This window comes from Podarcis bocagei (genome assembly GCF_964188305.1).
Source record: "Podarcis bocagei genome assembly, chromosome: 8".
Taxonomy (NCBI): domain Eukaryota; kingdom Metazoa; phylum Chordata; class Lepidosauria; order Squamata; family Lacertidae; genus Podarcis; species Podarcis bocagei.
The window spans coordinates 45768004-45788716 of record NC_138133.1 but is presented as its reverse complement, the minus strand read 5'-3'; the positions used below and the strand labels follow the sequence as shown (position 1 = coordinate 45788716).

Below are 20713 nucleotides of genomic sequence, written 5' to 3'. Positions count from 1 at the left end.
CAGTCATCAAAATTTAACAAGAGTAAACTCTAAATATAATTATTTATTTGGGGGTGAGGACACAATTAATAACATTATGGCTCAACACTTTATGGAAGTGGGGATTCAGAAAGGATGTGTTGAGGGAAGTTGGTTAGTTTTATTTCCACTTCAAATACACACAGAGAGATTTGCAAGTACTGCAGCACCACACAAATTTGTAAAATGGTGTGATTTGTGCTTTGGTGTTATATTTTTAAACAGTACATTTGTCATGGGCCATGTGTGACCAAGAAAATCTGAGGCTGAAGCCAAACTTTTCTTACCCATATAGCTTTTCAACCTTCTCTGGCAGTCTGTCAGGCCCATGAGTTCCTTGAATCTCAGTATGATTTCAGTGGGACTGTTACAGCCTTACTGAAGTTTTATTGATGTCATTCTTGGCACACGTGAGAGGGAGCTGCTGCACATGTCGTGTTAAATACAAATAGTAATCCAAACATGTTTTTGGTGAAGAGTATTCAGAAAGTGAGAATCATTAAGCGCAAATGTGACCATTAATAATCTAACTGCAACCACCACTCACTGCTATATTGGGATTTCACCACATGTATACAAGAGTGAGTTTTGAAACTAAGCATGACGCTTTTACAGTAAAAATGATTTTGAAACAAAACTCACTTCTCTACCAAATCTCAGCAAGTTCCTATTTTGGTTACTAATGAAGAATTTGAATTGGCTAGGCCAAGTTTCTGTTAACATTTGAACAGCTAACAGGGAGACACTAAAAACCTGGATTTACAGCATATTACTGATAAGAGACTGCACTTGATACTTAATGCTATAATAATGACTTTTTAAAATATGCAGTAAATCTATCCTGGGTGTTTACTAGATGTGTTTGCAGTGCGTAGGGGAAAGCCATTTCATATTGCTTGCTTCACTTTAAAGAGCTGGATATTTTTGCACACAGATTTCACTTCTTCTTGAACTGCATCCTGGTTTTTACCATGTTGAGTTTTCATAAACATTTTGTCCTTTTCATGCACCCATGTTTTGAAAACTCAAAACAATTTAATGCAGAAAAGTTAAAGTATCCTGAAAATCTAGATAGTTTGATGCAAGAATTTTGAACTATTGAGCTGCAGCTACTGATAGATTAAGCACAAGATAAACTCAGCTCACACAACAGGGTTTTTCTGGTTCCTCCTCCCCACTGAAACCCACTGTGCCCTAGTCCAATGAGCTACAACAGAATTCAGGATGCTTGCCTTATGCACATGCAAGCACCTTTCTGCTCAAACAGACAGAGGTGGATTTAGGACAGCATGACTGGTTCTGCTGCATTGGGCGCTGAGCCTAGAGGGCACTGCACAACTAGAGGGCATCACAACTATGATGGTCGTACTGAACTGAGCAGAACGGAGGGCAAGAGGTGTGTGTGTGTGCCAAATTATGGTCTTGCACAGGGCACCGCTGAAGTTTGAAAGACCAAAGTCCGCCCCTGACACAGGGCACCTCCTAAGTCATTCTATTCATCCTATCTGTGTCACTTTTGTTGCTATTGTTAGAAATCTCAGAGCAGTGAGAACTCCAGAATACCTGGATTGTGTTTCCTTGGAATGAGGTCATCAGTAGCATTTTTGTAATATGTGGTTTCATTTACACATGTATACAGGTTGAACATAAGGGAAGATACAATATAACAATATATATTGAAGCTGTCTACTTCCCATCAGTTTTCTAGGGCAGTGTTTTTCAACCTTTTTTGGGCAAAGGCACACTTGTTTCATGAAAAAAATCACGAGGCACACCACCACTGTGTGCGGAGAGGGAGATGTCAGAGCCCCGCTGCTCTCTATGGGGAATCGGATGAGAGCGAACCGCCTGTCCGCTCTCATCCGATCCCATCCGATCTGATCCCCACCCAGGACGGATGGAAAACAGGGTGGACACAGTCCGGCGCCCGCCTAGTGGGCGAAAATGTGACTTTTTTAAAAAAAAAATCTTTCAAATTTTTCCCACGGCACACCAGGCAACATCTCGCGGCACACTAGTGTGCCGCGGAACAGTGGTTGAAAAACACTGTTCTAGGGGGCATAGCCACCACCATCCAAATGTTGTTAGCTTCCAGAGTGAAATAACCACCCTGGAGGTTCTGAAGGAAGGGTTGGGCAGCTACTTGTTGGATACGCTTAGGTGCAATATATGGTGCCTTGCTTCAGGGTTGCAGAGCCAATCAGTACCAAAACGTCTAGTTTAGTTTAATTCCAGCAATCTATGTGTGTGCTCAAATGAGCATGCAGAGATGTTGCGACAGCAGGTGGGGATTCTTCCCATTCATTTCATGAGGAAGTTTCACATACATAAAGAGATATACAAAGCAGGGTCATCCCTTATGAATGAAAATATGAGATGCTACAATGAGCCCCCCCCCCCCAATGATGGGCTTCAATGGGTAAATCCATTCCCATTACTCACAACTATAGTTTCTTTTCCAATCCTCCCGCCAAGAAACATGAATACTTGTTTTGTTGCTATCTTGTTTTATGATCCCATACTAGCATGTTTACGAGGGACGCGGGTGGCGCTGTGGGTAAAACCTCAGTGCCTAGGACTTGCCGATTGTATGGTCGGCGGTTCAAATCCCCGTGGCGGGGTGAGCTCCCGTCGTTCGGTTCCAGCTCCTGCCCACCTAGCAGTTCGAAAGCACCCTTAAGTGCAAGTAGATAAATAGGTACCGCTTTATAGCGGGAAGGTAAACGGCATTTCAGTGCGCTGCGCTGGTGCTGGCTCGCCAGCTGCAGCTTCGTCACGCTGGCCACGTGACCCGTAAGTGTCTGCGGACAGGGCTGGCTCCTGGCTTCTTAAGCGAGATGAGCACGCAACCCCAGAGTTGGACACAACTGGCCCGTACGGGCAGGGGTACCTTTACCTTTACTAGCATGTTTAAGATTGTGTTATTAACTACAATATGCTATTATATTACCTGCTAAAATGTTCCATTTGTAAGTCATTGGGGTAGGTACAATGCAATTCAGGTTTCTGGATAATTTCCATAATAATTCTTAATCTTTAACGGATAAGAATTTGCAAATTTGCAATATTATGAATTGTAATCAAAGTATGGATAAACCATGTCCTTAATGCAAGGCAGAATTGTAACAAATACTTAGTAATTCAAGGAGAATGATTTTTCACTCACAAGAGAGAGAAAATCTTCTGACCTTTTCCTTCTTTAAATTCAGTCTTACAGAAAGTTGTAATTTGGCAAGGAAATTGAGCTGCTTGTGTAGGAGGCATGCTATGTAATCCAAAACTAGAATACTTTTAATGGTGACTAGAGGGAGGCTGGATCTTCTTGCCCAACTACGTGATGGTCTTTTTCAGTTCTTGTTTTAAAAGTTAATGTGGCAGATCTCTACGGAACAGAGAACTTCCAGATGCTGCCCTTGAAAAATGGATCTGAAACTGGAAATGGTACAGAATGTGGCAGCTAGAACACTTTTGGAAGCTAAGCACTCAGGTTATATTACAGTGGTACCTCGGGTTACATACACTTCAGGTTACATACGCTTCAGGTTACAGACTCTGCTAACCCAGAAATAGTACCTCGGGTTAAGAACTTTGCTTCAGGATGAGAACAGAAATCATGCTCCGGCGGTGCGGCAGCAGCAGGAGGCCCCATTAGTTAAAGTGGTGCTTCAGGTTAAGAACAGTTTCAGGTTAAGAGCGGACCTCCGGAACGAATTAAGTATTTAACCCGAGGTACCACTGTACTTTTGCTACATGCTGTACTGTATATTAAAGACTGCCTTCTTCCTTACAGACCCTAACAGTTGTGAAGATCAACAGAGGGCTCCCTCTTGGCAGTTCTACCTCTCACAAAAGTTTGGGCTGTTGGTGGTCTGAGGGTGGGTATTCTCCGTGGCAGCCCCTAAGTTGTAGCATTCCCAAAGGTGAGTCTGGCTTCTTCACTATGCAGCTTCTGGTGAATGCTGAATATGTACTTCTTTACCTGAAATGTTTTTTCAGGGCCACCCTATTCCTGTACGTCCTGAATTTTTTATTTTATGCAATTTACAGTCTTAAAAACTGCCTTATGAGAGCAGTGCAGCCTGAAAGGTACGTCTTCAAATACGTGTGCTGTATCTGATTAGTCCACACACAGAAATGAATGGATTAAAGTTAATCACATCCAAAACATATATTTAAAGCATGTTTAACACACATTCTAAGCACATGGCTTCCCCCAAAGAATCATGGGAACTGTAGTTACTTAAAGGTGTTGGGAATTATAGCTTGGTGAGGGATAAACTAGAACTCCCATGATTCTTTGGGGGAAGCCATGTGCTTTAAGTGTCACATCTCATTTAAATCTATTGAGTATGGCTTGGTTGGATACAGCCCAATATAAATAAAACAGAAGTTATATGCATTTCATAAATAATGTTTCACTTGTTCTAACTAACCCAACTTGCAGATATGGCCCAACCACCCTGTATTGTGGCCTATCTAGTGCTTCACCTGTTAATCCAAATTATTTTGGCATACAATGTGAAAATTGCTTACAGTTGTCAGTCATGACTAAGTCAAATCCTATTGCTTTTGATAGGTCTACTCTGACGAAGATTGGATCCAACTCAATGTATTTTTGTGCAAATCACTTGTGATGTAATTATTTAGATAATCTTCAGCTCTCTAGGGATGTTGGATGTTTACTGCACCAGCAGGTCAACTCTGCTGTTACTCATGAATAGAACACGTGATTATTCTAAACATAAAAGCTCAGAAGTTTTTATGAAGGAGGAGATTTAAACAAAAAAATGTGGAAAATCAATTGTGTGTGTTAAAGATGCAACAGGAGAGAGGGAAGGTGCTTTGGCACTGCTTATGATTTTCATAACTCTTGCATTACCAGTTCATTTGCCATTTTCATTGAAGGATGTTTCTCATTAACTCTGTAATTTAAAGATTTCATTTTACTGGCCTTCTTATGAGTTTCTGGAAAAACACTCCACAAAGTGATTGTGCAATTTCTTACAGAAAGAGAGTCATTATGACCCACCAAGAAGACTGAGAACATGCAACCCTCCAAATGAATAGAATCTCCATTAAAAGCATCAATATTTCAGATACGTTTTCCACTTTTTCCAGATGAAAAATCTCACTAGAATTGCTATCCAATGCACATTTTCTTTGAAGTAGGTAATACTGTATTCAGTGGAGCTTACTTCCTGGCAAACATGCATAAACTCAGGCTATAGGTGTCACAGCAAGAAGGCAGAAATCATGCATATGATAACATTAAAGCAATATTTTTCCTAAGATAGCTGCGGCTACCTCAAATCCCCATCATGTGGTAGCTTATCATATATGCAGCATGTCACGTGGACACAGTACCAGTCAAGGGAAAGAGATGTTTTGTGTACAATGCAGTTAACACACTAAAATCCCCATATGACCTAACTTATACCCAAATGCATGAATCAATGAAAAACTTCTGTTGGGACCAGTGCACTTTATAACATTTAGAATAAAGAATGATGGGGTTAACAGTCCGCTCCCATTCCCACAATGGACTTAACTCCTTGCACTGTATGACATCAACATCATAAGGTATTGCGCAAAAGTACATTGCTTCTCAGTTGTTATCGCCACTACATCCACCCTAGTACAGTGGCACCTCAGGTTTAGAACTTAATTCATTCCATAGGTCCGTTCTTAACCTGAAACTGTTCTTAACCTGAGGTACCACTTTAGCTAATGGGGCCTCTCACTGCTGCTGTGCCGCCGCCGCACAATTTCTGTTCTCATCCTGAAGCCAAGTTCTTAACCCGAGGTACTATTTCTGGGTTAGCAGAGTCTGTAACCTGAAGCATCTGTAACCTGAAGCATCTGTAACCTGAGGTACCACTGCAGTGCCATGCGTTATCAGAAATAACAGCACGGGTGGCTCTACAGACCCTTTGAATTGCTAACCATCTCCAATGTTCTGTACTTTACTCCCCACAAGATGACATTCAAAAGTTGTTTTCACATGTGTGTGGGCTCAGTGAAAGAAAATACTTTCTCCCATAGACTGCCTCTCTGGCAAGCTAAGTCAACAACCTCAAGATTCTTATTGGCCTCTGGGAAGAACTATCACAACGTTTACTGCCCTCTTGGCATCTAGAATTAAACAGCACAAGCTAAGCAACAGGCTGATACTCAGCCACAGATTCCTTATACAGTATATATTTCTGTTGCCTACTTAGATTTATTTCTGTGGCTAAAGAAAAACTATGCTTCACAACTACTTCCTAAACATTCCCAAACATCATTTTTTGATGCCTTATTCTCTGGAGTGCAAAGTCCTAAACCTGTTCGGAGGTTCTCACTTTTCATTTTCATTGTCGAGTGCATTCTTATACACATCTACTCAGAAGTAAGTGCTACTGAGAGACCAATTGGATATGTTTCCAGGTGCGTGGGTAGAGGACTGCAGCATAAATGATTTAAGTGACACTTAGTGGTCACAAGCTATAGAACATAATAATGCATGCATGCCAAAGTGTGATTTGTAAGTGAAGGCGAGTTTTTAAACTTTAGATTTTCAGCACATGCAACCTACAAACTAAATATTTTCCAGTCTTGAAAGGGGAGGGGGGGAATGCCAAGTATATTTCACAAGCCAGTTAAGCCTCTGCTAGAACCTAATCATTGCCAGATGTCTAGAAGCAATACTAAGAACATCATGAAATGCTGGCAACCCCCCACTGCGCTCTCTGAAAAAGGGGGAGGGGAAAAGGGGGGAATGAAAAAAGGATAGGTGGTCAAGAAAAATGTGCTGGGGAAAGCAGAAATTGTTGTGTGGGTGAGTACTTCATTCTCCTGGACAGATTTTTCCAATCCAAAAAAATCCAAAAGGGGGACCTGTAAACAACTAGCAAGAAGCTGAGCTCAGACTTTTCTCGAGGAACAAATGGTAGCTTTCATCATTAATGGACTAGAGCACAGACCTAATGCAGCTCCAGTTCTACACACGCACACGCTTGCAAAAATATTTGCTCCTACAATAAGCACCACATGTTCATTGCTGACAGACTCCTGCTCCCACAGCCCAGCTCCTTCCCCAACACTCTCTGAAAGAGCCATACGCCTTGTTCCCTTGCTTACCTTTCATGTTGGCAGGCAGGGCAGCCACATAGGAAACTTTCAGACGCTGGAGAAGTTTGTTCCTTGTTGCACAGAACTCCTTTATGAGACTCTCATGCCGGGCAGCTCCCTGGAGCTTCTGATCAGCGGGAGGATGGAGCTCTCTGGACTAGCTGCTTGAAGCACCAGCCTTTCCCCCTCTGGTGTCTCAGAATAGTAAACTTTGCAACTCTCCCCACCGGCCTGAACTCACACGACCAGCCTCTGCCCCTCCTCTCCAATCTCTGCTCGCTTTGGGAAACGACAGAAAGCTGCTGGCTCCACAGTTCTCCCCCAGCAACTCTCCCCCCCCCCACCTTCACTCCAGCTTTCCCCGCCTCTTTCACGAGTTGGGCTGTAAATTGAGGCAAGGGAAGAGTCTGCAATAATAAACCCTCAGGCGAAGGTTGAATGAGGAGGAGGAGAGAAGCTCTGAAGAAGGGTTGTTCCCTCACACTGGGAACCGCAGCCTCCCCTGACTTCCAGGCTGTCCTGCAAAATCCCTGAACTCTCAGCCGCCCTCCCGTCACCACGACACGGGGTTGACTCTTCCACAGCGGGCTCCGAGGGAGGCGAAAAGTGGTGGTTTGGCGCAGGGCGGAGGTGTAAACTTTCTTGGCCCAAGCGCTCTGAGAGGATGAACTTAAAAGCGAGGGAAAAGCCCAGCCACTGTCAGCTCTTCGCTGCTGATATAGGCTCGTTCCTTCCGTCCCATGGGGTGGGGAGTCTCGGTTCTTGTGAATAAAAAATAAATAAATGGAGGAATAGTCGAGGCACATGTATCCTGAAGGTTGAAGAATCACCACAGAAGTAGCTAATGTCGCTTCAGCTTCGATTGGGTCTTCATTCGAAAATACAGCACAAATGGCTTTAAAAAAAAAAAAAATGTTGACGTGTTTCCCCTCGTTTATAAAACGATGTGAAAAACAGGTTCAGTTTTTAATGTCAGTTTAAAATAAGAACAAAGGCACCAGACCGTCAGGAATGCACAAACCACATAGGATAACTTAAGCTTCCTGCCAGTAAACATGCTCTGCAGTCTCACACATGTTGTAGTCAACATTCACAGTGTAAGCTTAAAGCACACGGCTTCCTCCAAAGAATCCCGGGGGCCATAGTTTACCCCCCTCATAGAACTACAGTTCCCAGGATTATTTGGGAGAAGCCATGAGGCGATCCAGTAGACGCCAAATATATGGAACATTTGACAAAGACAGTCACAAAAGATCCTCGAATAAGTTTTCATGACATGGGATAAGAGGGCCTATGTGGTGCCCTCCAGATGCTACTGAACTGTGATTCCTATTACCCCTGACCATTGGCCCTTCTGGCTGGGGCAGATGGGAGCTGTAGTCCAACAGCATTTGTGCCCTCACCATGTTGGCTACCCCTTGGATCAGAGGTCAAAGTGGGGCAGTCATCTCCACCCCTTGGCCATGACTCTAGCTACACACTCTTAGTCTGAGCAATTTCAGCATAGGCTGTGTTGTTTCCTTCTTTGTAGAGGAGATCTAGGATTGCATGGTGCAGTCTCCCCGGGACAGTACCATTTTAGGTTGCAAGCAACGTTGCCAAATTGACAGCCCAGAAACCCTGTTTCTCCTCCAAGCGCTGAGTTGGAGTTGGCTGCTGATACTGAAAAGCAGCTGGAGTGGAGATGACCTGAACATCCTTACCAGAAGAGATGCAAGGCTGCAAGTCAACAGAGGAGATAGATGTTTAAATACTGTTTTCAATGTGTATGCTGCTGCCATCATCTCCGTTGATTTGGGGCTGCTGACTGTGTCATTTTTAATGGAGATTCCTTGGTCATTTTGTGTGCTTACAGCGTGTGTGTGTATATATATGGTTTTTTATTCATAAACAAAGGAAACAAAAACCACAAATACCAACAGCTGCCCACAAAAATGACAAAACAAAAGATAAGGAAAGAGGGGGAGGCATCAGCCTAATATATGCATACAATTCTATTCCATGGGTACATAATCAGAAGTAATTATATTGCATTTTAATTCACGCATTCCAAATTTCCAAGGATGCTGCAGGCAGGTGCACTCATTATAGTTTTTACTGGGCATTACACAATGCACAAAAAAACTCATTTCAAAACACATTAGATATGACAGGGCACATGGGGGTGTCATAGAAACAACACCATAAAAATGTTGGAGAACCTTTGATATTCTGGCATCTTAGAAGGGGACTCCCACTCCCATTACAATGTGTCAGAACTGGTGTAAAAAGAATAATATTGTTTTAGAATAATTAGATGTATTAGTAAGGATTGTGAGAGCAGAGATCTAAAATATTTCCAGATGAAGTATTTGTTGACAATATTTGCAATTGTCGAGATGTGATTTTTAGGAAATTGAGAACAGTAATGCAGGCCTTGCTGAATTGTGCATTTCTTTATTATTATTTATTGAATTTAAATACCGCCATATACCTGGAGGTCTAATGGCGGTTCACAGAATAAACTATGTCTGCTTAAAAGAAAAATGGACATGGACATTATTTTTTAATAAGCCTGTTTACATTCTTAAGCATATTGATTCATTTATGCTGTCAGTCTACATTCCAGAAAGAATGACTTAAAGGTGAATAAGTTTTTTTTAAAAAAAGGTTTACACAGTGTTAGCAGGCCGATCCACAACCCAGTTATGACAGAATGTTTGGACGTAAGATGATTTACAGTTTGCTCCTATGTAAACTTGCACAGGATATGGCTGTATGTCATCTTCATCCCAGTTACCTAAGCAATAAATAGAACTGGGGAAACTGATATTGTGCAGCCTGATCCTATGTTTGTTTAGGCAGAAGAAAGCCCCACTGAATCCTATGGGACTTACTCTTAAGTTAGCTTCAGAATTTAGTCCTTCCCAGAAATTGATCCTGAGGTCTCCTCAGATGAACAAGGGGAGCAGGGCCCTCCAGCATCTCTCCACACTGCCAATGTCCCTGACCCCCAGGGCTTTGAACAGCTGTTGTTAAACAAGTTTTATGTGGGAGGAATGGTCCCCATCTGCACAGATAACCAGTTTGAAGGGAGACTGTGCTACAGTCTCGGACTGTTTGTAGTGCACGTGTCAGTTCCATCATTTGAACAAGCAGATATCATTACAGGAGCTGACACAATATCTGTGTGATGGACTTACACATGCCAGATATGATGATTCGGTTCCGCTTTACCCAGAAATGCCTCAGTCTGGAAGTTCTTTAACTAAACCTGCATACATGCCATACTGTCAAAGCACATTTGAATGATCAAACAATTCTGGGCAGTGTAGTTTACCCCTCACAGAGTTACAAATCCCAGAAATCCTTAAGAAACTACAGTACCCAGAACTCTTTGAGGCAAAGAATAGGCTTCAATTGTGGTTTAAAAGCTATAGTGTGTACATTGCCTAAATCACAGTGATGTCCCCTTAGAAGTGGTTGACTGGAAAGCCAGCAACAAGCCTAAAAAATGCAGAATCAAATAAATACAAGATATGAAGAACATTCCTTAAGAAGTGATACTGTGTACAAAAGCTGGATGTTTCTTTAGACGATGAAACACTTATATAATAATAATAATAATAATAATAATTTATTATTTATACCCCGCCCATCTGGCTGGGCCTCCCCAGCCACTCTGGGCGGCTTCCATAAAAACCAAAAATACAGTAAAATGTCACACGTTAAAAACTTCCCTGAACAGGGCTGCCTTAAGATGTCTCCTGAATGTCAGATAGTTGTTTATCGCTTTGACATCTGCTGGAAGGGCGTTCCACAGGGCGGGCGCCACTACCGAGAAGGCCCTCTGCCTGGTTCCCTGTAGCTTTGCTTCTCGCAGTGAGGGAACCGCCAGAAGGCCCTCGGCGCTGGACCTCAGCGTCCGGGCAGACTGATGGGGGTGGAGACGCTCCTTCAGGTATACTGGACCGAGGCCGTTTATATCTGAAAGGCATTATAGTTCCTTTTATCCGCTATGGAATGTGGCCTCAATCAACAGATATGTTTGGACCTTAGATTATGTATAAACTTGCCAAGATGGTAAGATCACTGCAAGAAAAGTAGATTTGTTACTCAAGTATCCTATTTTAATATTTGCGGATTCCACTTGTAGTCATTAACATTTACCATCCAGAAAGCAAGCATAACTAAGCTTAGAGAAAATAAGTGTTGAAACACACTACTCCCTCCTAATTTGAAACTGGAGAGCATACAAAGGCTTTGTAAACTGTTTAAGCATGATGCTGATCATACAGTATTTTGGTCAGTGCCTCTGTAATTCATGTAAATGACTGTTTATGAACGTACTGAGCCTTTGATGTTTTGCTTTCCTGGCTAGGATAACTGCTTTAGTAAGTGTTTCTAGTTTTCTTTGACCTTGATTGTTTTGGAGTAGTGGTGAGAGGGTGGGAGCTGAGCAGGCTTCGGAAAGAATAGACATACCAGAAGAAGGTTGCATACACACCATATATTTAAAACACACACACACCAATAATCCTGGGAACGGTAGTTTGCCCTTTACAGCACAATTCCCCTTTAAAACTACAGCACACCCTTAAAAAAACTAGTTTCCAGTATTCTTAGTGGACAAGGGGAATGTGTTTATATGCAGCCAAATAAGAATGGGAAGGAAGAAAGGAAGAAATCTCTAATATATTGCTCAGTCTATATTACAGTAGCAACTCTGCCTCTTAGGCTACATTGGCACTATAGTATTTCCTTTTCTGCTCTGCACATTTTGGATATGTGTTGCTTACGCCAGAGATTTTCAATCTTTTGGGTCCTTTTTTGACCAACTACATTCTTTCTGCGGCACCCGTGGGGCTCAGGAGCACACATATGTCACCCCTTGCCTGCAGAGCCAGCAACCCTTCACCCCTTTTCAAACACCCTCCCTTGGGGAGTGTTCCTCAGTTTCCTCTCTTCTTGGGAGTCATCCTGGCAGCTGTAACTGCCACCGCTGGTCTCTGAGCTGCCCCCATCCTGCCCGAGAGGTGCCTCCTCACACTGCCCCACTGGGGCCTGAGAAGCATCCCTGGCCAGACCCAGAGACACCATTCACCTGAGGAGCTTTTAGCCAGGGCTGCTGCAACAAACAGGTGTGCAAGCCTTTGGGAGGCAGAGACACAAGAGGGCATCAGAAGAGAGAGGGAGGGAAAGAAACTGTTGCCTGCAGCACCCTGGACTATCATTCAAGGCACCCCAGGGTGCCATGGCACACTGGTTGAAAACCACTGGCTTACACCATTTGCCATGCATCATCTCTCATTCCCAGTATCCCAATTGCTCACCTGTTAATTTCTGGATGGATTTTGCTAGAGGGTGAGGTGGGAAGACATGGAGATGTGCATGTTAAAAGACAGAGCAAATGAAGAAACAAGCATGCAGATACACACATATGCACGATGTAATAATGGGGGCGGGGGCAGGGAGATGGTGGCACACAAAAACACACCCATCATTGTCATAGTCAAGTTTTCAGAATGCCCAGCCTCACACATTTGTGTAGTAAGTATAGCAGGCTCCTCTTCTGACTGTTAGCATGGAAGGGTGGTGGTAGCATTGCACCAGTAGTGATTTCCAGATGTTTACAGTGCAGATTACATAGATCAGATGTACATTACAGATGCCTCAAATTTGCCCTGACACATGGGAAACAATTATCCCAGACACTGTCATAGATTCCATTCATTGTGCCAGTAAGGGAAATTGGGGCCCCTGTCTGGTGCGTTACTATTTCCATTTCTGACAGTGACGCCCCCTCCCCAATCCCTTGATGGAATTCAGTAACCCAGATCTCTGGGAGACAACATTTCAGCTCTACTACAGAGCCTCCTTGCTTTGCCTGATGCTGTTCCATAGCCTAGTATGCAAAGAAAAAAACTGCTACACGTGGGCAGTAAACCTGCATGCAGGTGTTCCAGTGAACATATGGAACAACTAGTGCATGCACATACAGATTCCTCCATTTATTGCAATGTCATGAACTGTTCTGCATTCACGCTTATGTTTCATGCAGAAACAGAACTGTTTTGGCATTATTGTGAAAGGGGGAGCAATGCTTGGCACCTCCATGTGTGCTTTGGGTCTCATGGTCAGGGTGTTGATCTATCTTTCCTGCCACACAGACTTTTTTCACATTGTAAAACAGTAGCCCTTAATTTATTAATGATAAATGATACTTTAGACATGGGGTGGAATTCAACATAATACTATTACAATAATTCAATCAGTGCAAGCTTTTCGTCTTGCTAGATAGAACAATCTCCCCCCCCCCCCCCGCAGTTCTGACAATCTCCCAGAACTGATTTGGGTGGGGGATGTATGGGAGGGGAGAAGAAGAGGAAAGACCTCTCAGACTAGTGTGCTAGTTGTGCTGGCTTTCACTAGTGCAACTGTTTAGTTGGATATGGCCTGTAATTTTTAATTGTGACTGCTATCACTTTTTAATGCTCCCCCCCCCCGAATAGCAATGCATTAAGTGTGTGTTTGCTTCACATGTATTTAAGAATCGCCTTCAGAACAGAATTGCTCAAGTTCATTCATACATTTAGAAAGAAAAAGTCTGAGTTCACACATTTGGGATCTCCTTTGTACTCAGGAGGACACTTTACACATTGGCTTGCAATTTTTGTTGTTCCACTGGAACATTATCTGTTAGTGTGTAGGTGGGTGGAGATGATCCTGGCAATAAGTGGAGCCAGTCTTATGAACAGGAGCCAAGGGAACTCATCAAACTCTACTTGTGAGGGATAATTTCCCCCTAACTCTGGGTAGGGGCATCTAGAGAAGAATTACCCTTTGTGTGCTTGCAGCTCACCCTGGGGTTAATGGCATGGAAAACTGTGGACATCTGCTACATCTCCTCTATAAATAATGGAGTGGCACATGAAGTGAGAAGAAGCTAGTCAGAAAAGACAATTAATTGTGGAATCCATTGAAGAAGGGGAAACGGGAGAGTAGACAGTCTAACAAGGCTTCAGTGTCTTTTAATTTGTTAATTGCCACTGGCAAAAAAATGCACCACAATGCATTTGTGACCTGCAGTAGCTTAGATAACAAAACCAGCTCAGTATAATTAGGAACAGAGCCAGGTACGTATCTTGAAAAGCATTTTCCCTTGGCCGCCATACAGGTTTTATTTTCTTTGAGTAAGGACAAATTATGAGGGATGAAGCCACTGTAGCTTCATCAGTTTTGATCCAGTTCAAGGCTTGGCTCCCCCATCACACACACACATTCTATCTTTCCAGAGAGAAAACATGAAATATAATGTTGATTCAGCAGTTCTGGTACATGTGCAGGGACTCTGGCATGTGGATAGAATTCTTTGCAAGCTGTGCTTCCCCATTCATTTGAGTGACAGCAGTGCTGCTCTGCTGCTGCTGAAGCAGCAAATGTATAAGAGTAGCCTTGGCCAACCTGGTGCCCTCCAGATCTTTTGGACTCCAACTCCCATCAGGCCCAGCCAGCAAGTCCAAAACATCCGGAGGTGAAGGCTGTGTTGGACAAAAGATCTGGGCTATTCAGACTTTAAGATCACCAAATTTGCAGATGACACCAAACTGGCAGGGGTAGCCAATGCCACAGAAGATAGAATCAGGATTAACAGATTGCAGAACTGGGGCCAAACGAACAAAATAAATTTCCATAAATTTCCTGCACTTAGGCAGGAAGAACCAGCTGTAACAGAAGAATAGTGTCCTGATCAAGGGAAATAATAGTCCTACTCTATTCTGCCTTAGCCAGATTCACCACACCTGGAATACTGTGCCCAATTCATAGAATCATAGAATCATAGAGTTGGAAGAGACCACAAGGGCCATCGAGTCCAACCCCCTGCCAAGCAGGAAACACCATCAGAGCACTCCTGACATATGGTTGTCAAGCCTCTGCTTAAAGACCTCCAAAGAAGGAGACTCCACCACACTCCTTGGCAGCAAATTCCACTGTCCAACAGCTCTTACTGTCAGGAAGTTCTTCCTAATGTTTAGGTGGAATCTTCTTTCTTGTAGTTTGGATCCATTGCTCCGTGTCCGCTTCTCTGGAGCAGCAGAAAACAACCTTTCTCCCTCCTCTATGTGACATCCTTTTATATATTTGAACATGGCTATCATATCACCCCTTAACCTCCTCTTCTCCAGGCTAAACATGCCCAGCTCCCTTAGCCGTTCCTCATAAGGCATCGTTTCCAGGCCTTTGACCATTTTGGTTGCCCTCCTCTGGACATGTTCCAGTTTGTCAGTGTCCTTCTTGAATTGTGGTGCCCAGAACTGGACACAGTACTCTAGGTGAGGTCTGACCAGAGCAGAATACAGTGGCACTATTACTTCCCTTGATCTAGATGCTATACTCCTATTGATGCAGCCCAGAATTGCATTGGCTTTCTTAGCTGCCGCGTCACACTGTTGGCTCATGTCAAGTTTGTGGTCAACCAAGACTCCTAGATCCTTTTCACATGTACTGCTCTCAAGGCAGGTGTCCCCCATCTTGTATTTGTGCCTCTCATTTTTTTTGCCCAAGTGCAATACTTTACATTTCTCCCTGTTAAAATTCATCTTGTTTGTTTTTGCCCAGTTCTCTAATCTGTCAAGGTCGTTTTGAAGTGTGATCCTGTCCTCTGGGGTGTTAGCCACCCCTCCCAGTTTGGTGTCATCTGCAAATTTGATCAAGATGCCCTTGAGTCCATCATCCAAGTCGTTGATAAAGATGTTGAATAAGACCGGGCCCAAGACAGAACCCTGTGGCACCCCACTAGTCACTCTTCTCCAGGATGAAGAGGAACCATTGATGAGCACCCTTTGGGTTCGGTCAGTCAGCCAGTTACAAATCCACTGAGTGGTAGCAGAGTCAAGACCGCATTTTACCAGCTTCTTTACAAGAATATCATGGGGCACCTTGTCAAATGCCTTGCTGAAATCAAGGTAGGCTACATCCACTGCGTTCCCTTCATCTACCAGGCTTGTAATTCTGTCAAAAAACGAGATCAGGTTAGTCTGACATGACTTATTTTTCAGAAATCCATGCTGACTATTGGTGATCACAGCATTCCTTTCTAGGTGCTCACAGACTGTTTGCTTAATGATCTGCTCCAGAATCTTCCCTGGTATTGATGTCAGACTGACTGGGCGATAATTATTTGGGTCCTCTCTTTTCCCCTTTTTGAAAATAGGGACAACATTTGCCCTCCTCCAGTCTGCCGGGACTTCGCCTGTTCTCCAAGAATTCTCAAAGATGACTGCCAGTGGTTCTGAGATCACATCTGCCAGTTCTTTTAATACTCTTGGATGCAGTTCATCTGGCCCTGGAGACTTGAATACATCTAAACTAGCCAAGTATTCTTGTACTATCTCCTTAGTTATTCTGGGCTGTGTTTCCTTTGCTGAATCATTTGCTCCAAATTCTTCAGGTCGGGCATTGTTTTCTTTATCGGAGAAGACTGAGGCAAAGAAGGCATTGAGGAGTTCAGCCCTTTCTGTGTCCCCTGTTTGCATTTCACCATCTTCTCCTCTAAGTGACCCCACTGTTTCTTCCTTCTTCCTTTTGCTACGAACATACCCATAAAAGCCTTTTTTGTTGCTTTTAACCTCTCTAGCCAGCCTGAGTTCATTCTGTGCTTTAGCTTTTCTGACTTTATGTCTACACGTGCTGGCTATTTGTTTGAATTCTGGGCATCACACTTTAAGAAGGATATTTGCTCCTGCATTGTTTTAAAATAGTGGAGTGGGACCAGTCAGCCACAAAGTTCTCAACCAAAGCGAGAAGTCTCTGCTTGCAAGTGAGCACTCCAATAAGCGGGGGCTGCTGTGCTGGCACAGACAGCAGAGCACCCTTGGTGATTCTATTGAATATAACAAGTGTGTGGTTTTTCAATGCAACCTTATTGTTCTAGTAGGGCTGTCCTAAGTGATTCAGGACTCAGTGCATCAAGAGGACAAATACTAAATCATCATAATCTCCAGGAAACATTGAGAAGTTACCCTATATGCATGCAATATATTTCACAGTATTTATTTAGATTTTTATCTCATCCTTCAAATACATTATCAGAACAGCTTACTGAAATGCTGAACTTATCATTAAAAGTAGTCCAATAAAATTAAAATATTTTAAAGTAGCATAAAAATCATGCAAGTAATACAGATCTAACTGTGTTTAAATGCCTGTGCCTGTGAGAATAAAAATATATTTGTCTGACACCAGGAAGACATTAGGGTGGATGCCAATGAGAGCATTCAAAGCTTGGGTGCCACTACTGAAAATATTCTCTCTGCAATAGCTACATGCCGAACCTCAGATGTTGGCAAAGATGCAGATGATGGCCTCTGGTGATGATTTCAAAGTATGGGCAAGCACACGTAGTATAAGGTAGAGTGCTGAAGGTAATACATACTTCATCTGTGTTTGATTTAACATAGCATTTGCTTTCCCTCACTGCCCTTTCAAAAATAATGTATGTGGTGAACTATGGAACTTCTTCAAATTAGAAACATAAATTGCAAAGCTCTCTCTTTCAGGAACAAATGTCTGCTTTAAAGCTAAATCCTAAGCAGCAGTCCAAAAATAAGACCTTGGTGTATTTGATTTACAAACATATTTTTGTTATTAATGTTTGCAAGCTTTCCAGCATACTCTGAAGTTTTGCTGTAATGTTATTCCTATTAAGTCACTGATTTCCACATGGCGAGCATGTTAGCTAAAAACACTTTTGCCACTACAATGAAAACACAGAAAAGACTGCAGTGCAGCAATATCCAGAATCTAAAAAATCAATTATGCAGCGCAGCTTGTTTAAACCTGAAATTGCATGTGACTTAGCTAGAGCTCATATCCTAGGCAACATGTTTAGAGCAGCTTTTAAGCAGGAAACCGAAAAAGTGGCAAAAAGAAAAGAAAATGCAGCTTTTTTTAAAAAAAGGGTTAACTTTGTTTGAGATATGTAGACATGGCTAATTTATCTGCTTGGCAAATAAATGTTTCGGTGCTTTCAGATGAAAACTGTTAACAATGAAATCAGACTTATTTTCAAAGAAGGGGGTTGGGGAAACATCAACCTCCTGAGGTTGTTGGGCTGTAACTCCATTATCCCTGACCATTGACCTGGGGTTCATGGGAGCTAGAGTTCAACATCATCCAACAGCTACAGGTTCCCCACTACTCTAGAATTTTTGAAGTATCATCTTCATCCAACTGTTCTTCAGCTTTGGTGCTAAGGAAGAGAGGAGTGTTGTTTCCAAGATCCAGACTTATGCACGGACATCCCATAGTGATTGCTCTACAGTACTGTACTTCCATTCCCCCCCTTTGGAGGTGTCAGTGAGCAGTAGGAAGAGAATGGTGAACATGTTGCAGGGCATGAGGAACAGCTGTGTCAAATACCCTTCAGCTATGAACAAACCTGAACAACCGCCCGATTTTCCAGGAGCTGGTGCTGGTTATATACAGATAGTGCACACATGCTTTTGTCAGTAGTACTGAGTAACTCATGAATGTGAACGAGAAACTGGAACCCAGTAAAAACATATGACTGCCATATGTTTCATTCCATTGATCACCACAGAGTTTGGCTCAAACTTTTAAATTATTTAAGTTGAGTTTCTTTCTCTTTTCCCTACTCCCAATTTTTGGGAGTGGAGAAACCAGAGCCGCTGTTTGCTTGGCATGCAGAATGTTTTTTCATTCAGCTGAATAGCTTAGATTACATATTATGTTTTTTAAGACACCTTTGGACCAATGAAAGCTGCTGCAGATACCCTGTGTTTGTGCTATGAGAGCACATTTCCATTTTCAGCATAATGAAAGATATGGTAAATGCAAGACATTGAATAGCCTTCTAGAGTCATCTTCAAAGGCAAAAAGTATGACTAGTAATGAACAGGTACGCAATAATTTCTTTTGATCATTCTCCTCTAATTGAGGGTTTATCATATATCAGACATGCCATAATCCTTAAAACGCATGGTGCAAGACATTTGGGGGGGGGGGAAGGAAAGAGTATGAAACAAGGTCAACAAATGTGTGCTATAGTTTTCCTAGAAAGTTCCACTTTCCTCTCGCTCCCATCCAAGACTCTGTGTGTGTGTGTGTGTGTGTGTGTGTGTGTGTGAGAGAGAGAGAGAGAGAGAGAGAGAGAGAGAGAGAGATCAGCATTTGGATCACAAAAATTGCCTCCTCCTGTTCAAAGGAACCTCATGTTTGGATACAATTTGATGCCCTTTTCAAATTATATGGTGGACTGCAATCATGGCAAATAAGCCAGAAGTTTTACTTAATAATTTGCAATTAAAAGAAAGCTTAGTATTCCCATGGTGAATAAAAGCTCGTGTATTACATAAAATAACAATAAAGTAATATTATACAGTTCCTAGATATGCATTTTAAAAGTATCTGTTAGTAATTCCATGAATCTATTATTGGCAAGAGGAAGAAAATATATTGCTTAAAACAAACATTGGATTGAGAGCTACTGTAATGGTACCTCAGTGGTGTGTTAGGAATGTGTGATTAATTCTGCATCCGTTATTTCAACAGGAAGAATATCACAGATTTCCATATGGTTGCATGGCTATTTAAGGGCCCCCATAGTAGTTCTGAATAACAGCAACTAAGTAGATTTATAAACTTTGTTTTTGAGAGCATTACTGGATATTTTATAGACAGGAAATCCATGTCACTGAACTCTCCTATATTGACCTCTCCCCTGCACCGTCAGGGTTCTAAATTGCATGGGGAACCTCCCTGGGTACAGTTTTCATGGTGCAAACATTTGTTGTCCATTGTGTGTAGGATGCTGGGATGGCCCCGGAAAACATGCTTCCTGCTTCTCCCTTTCAAGACTTTATTCAGAGAGAAACAGAGCTGGTGAGAGGCAATTTCTCATCCATGTGCCAGTACCATCCAGCATAGTCTGCATAGCTGCATAGTTCAAACTTGCATTTCATATTCCTTTCCATAATAGTTCAATGGGGGGGGGGGATTCTCATCAGTGTTTTCCCTCTTTATCCAGGGGTCACCTTTGGGGGATATTGGGGACATCTGGAATTTTGGGGGGGGATTGCTGAGGGGACTAGTCACAAAATGGCTGGTCATGGGGATGTGGCATAACACAAAATGGCAATTGCAAGGGGTGTAAAAGAGGCCAATCCAGTCCAAATATTAACTGAGCAGGTGCAGTCTCTCACTCATTGTGCATTGAGGAGATATTTACTGACACCTTTCATGGGTGCCAGAGGAGGTTGGGTGCTGTCCTGGCAGACGGTGACCCCTGGCTCAGCCGTTCATTATGTGGTTTGAGGAACAGACTTAAGTGACAAAACATATCACTTTAAAATATATCAATTGTAAGGTAAAGGTAAAGGGACCCGAGACCATTAGGTCCAGTCGTGGCTGACTCTGGCGTTGCGGCACTCATCTTGCTTTATTGGCCGAGGGAACCAGCATACAGCTTCCGGGTCATGTGGCCAGCATGACTAAGCCGCTTCTGGCGAACCAGAGCAGCGCACGGAAACGCCGTTTACCTTCCCATCGGAGCGGTACCTATTTATCTACTTGCACTTTGACGTGC

At 42.8% G+C, this 20713-nt stretch overlaps 1 protein-coding gene across 2 annotated transcripts in view; it reads right to left on the bottom strand.

Annotated features, from left to right (window-relative positions):
- COLEC12 (collectin subfamily member 12) overlaps positions 1–7693 on the bottom strand; it is an 85961-nt gene extending 78268 nt beyond the window's left edge. Inside the window, exon 1 of one of the 2 annotated variants that reach the window (XR_014010952.1) lies at positions 7138–7693. Coding sequence is in view for 1 of the 2 variants with exons in the window: in XM_081205748.1 (XP_081061874.1) it covers positions 7138–7144 (7 nt within the window). In the remaining variant the exon portion in view is untranslated. The remainder of the gene's footprint in view (positions 1–7137) is intronic. The other variant, XM_081205748.1, reaches the window with a different exon arrangement.
- Between the last annotated feature and the right edge of the window lie 13020 nt (positions 7694–20713).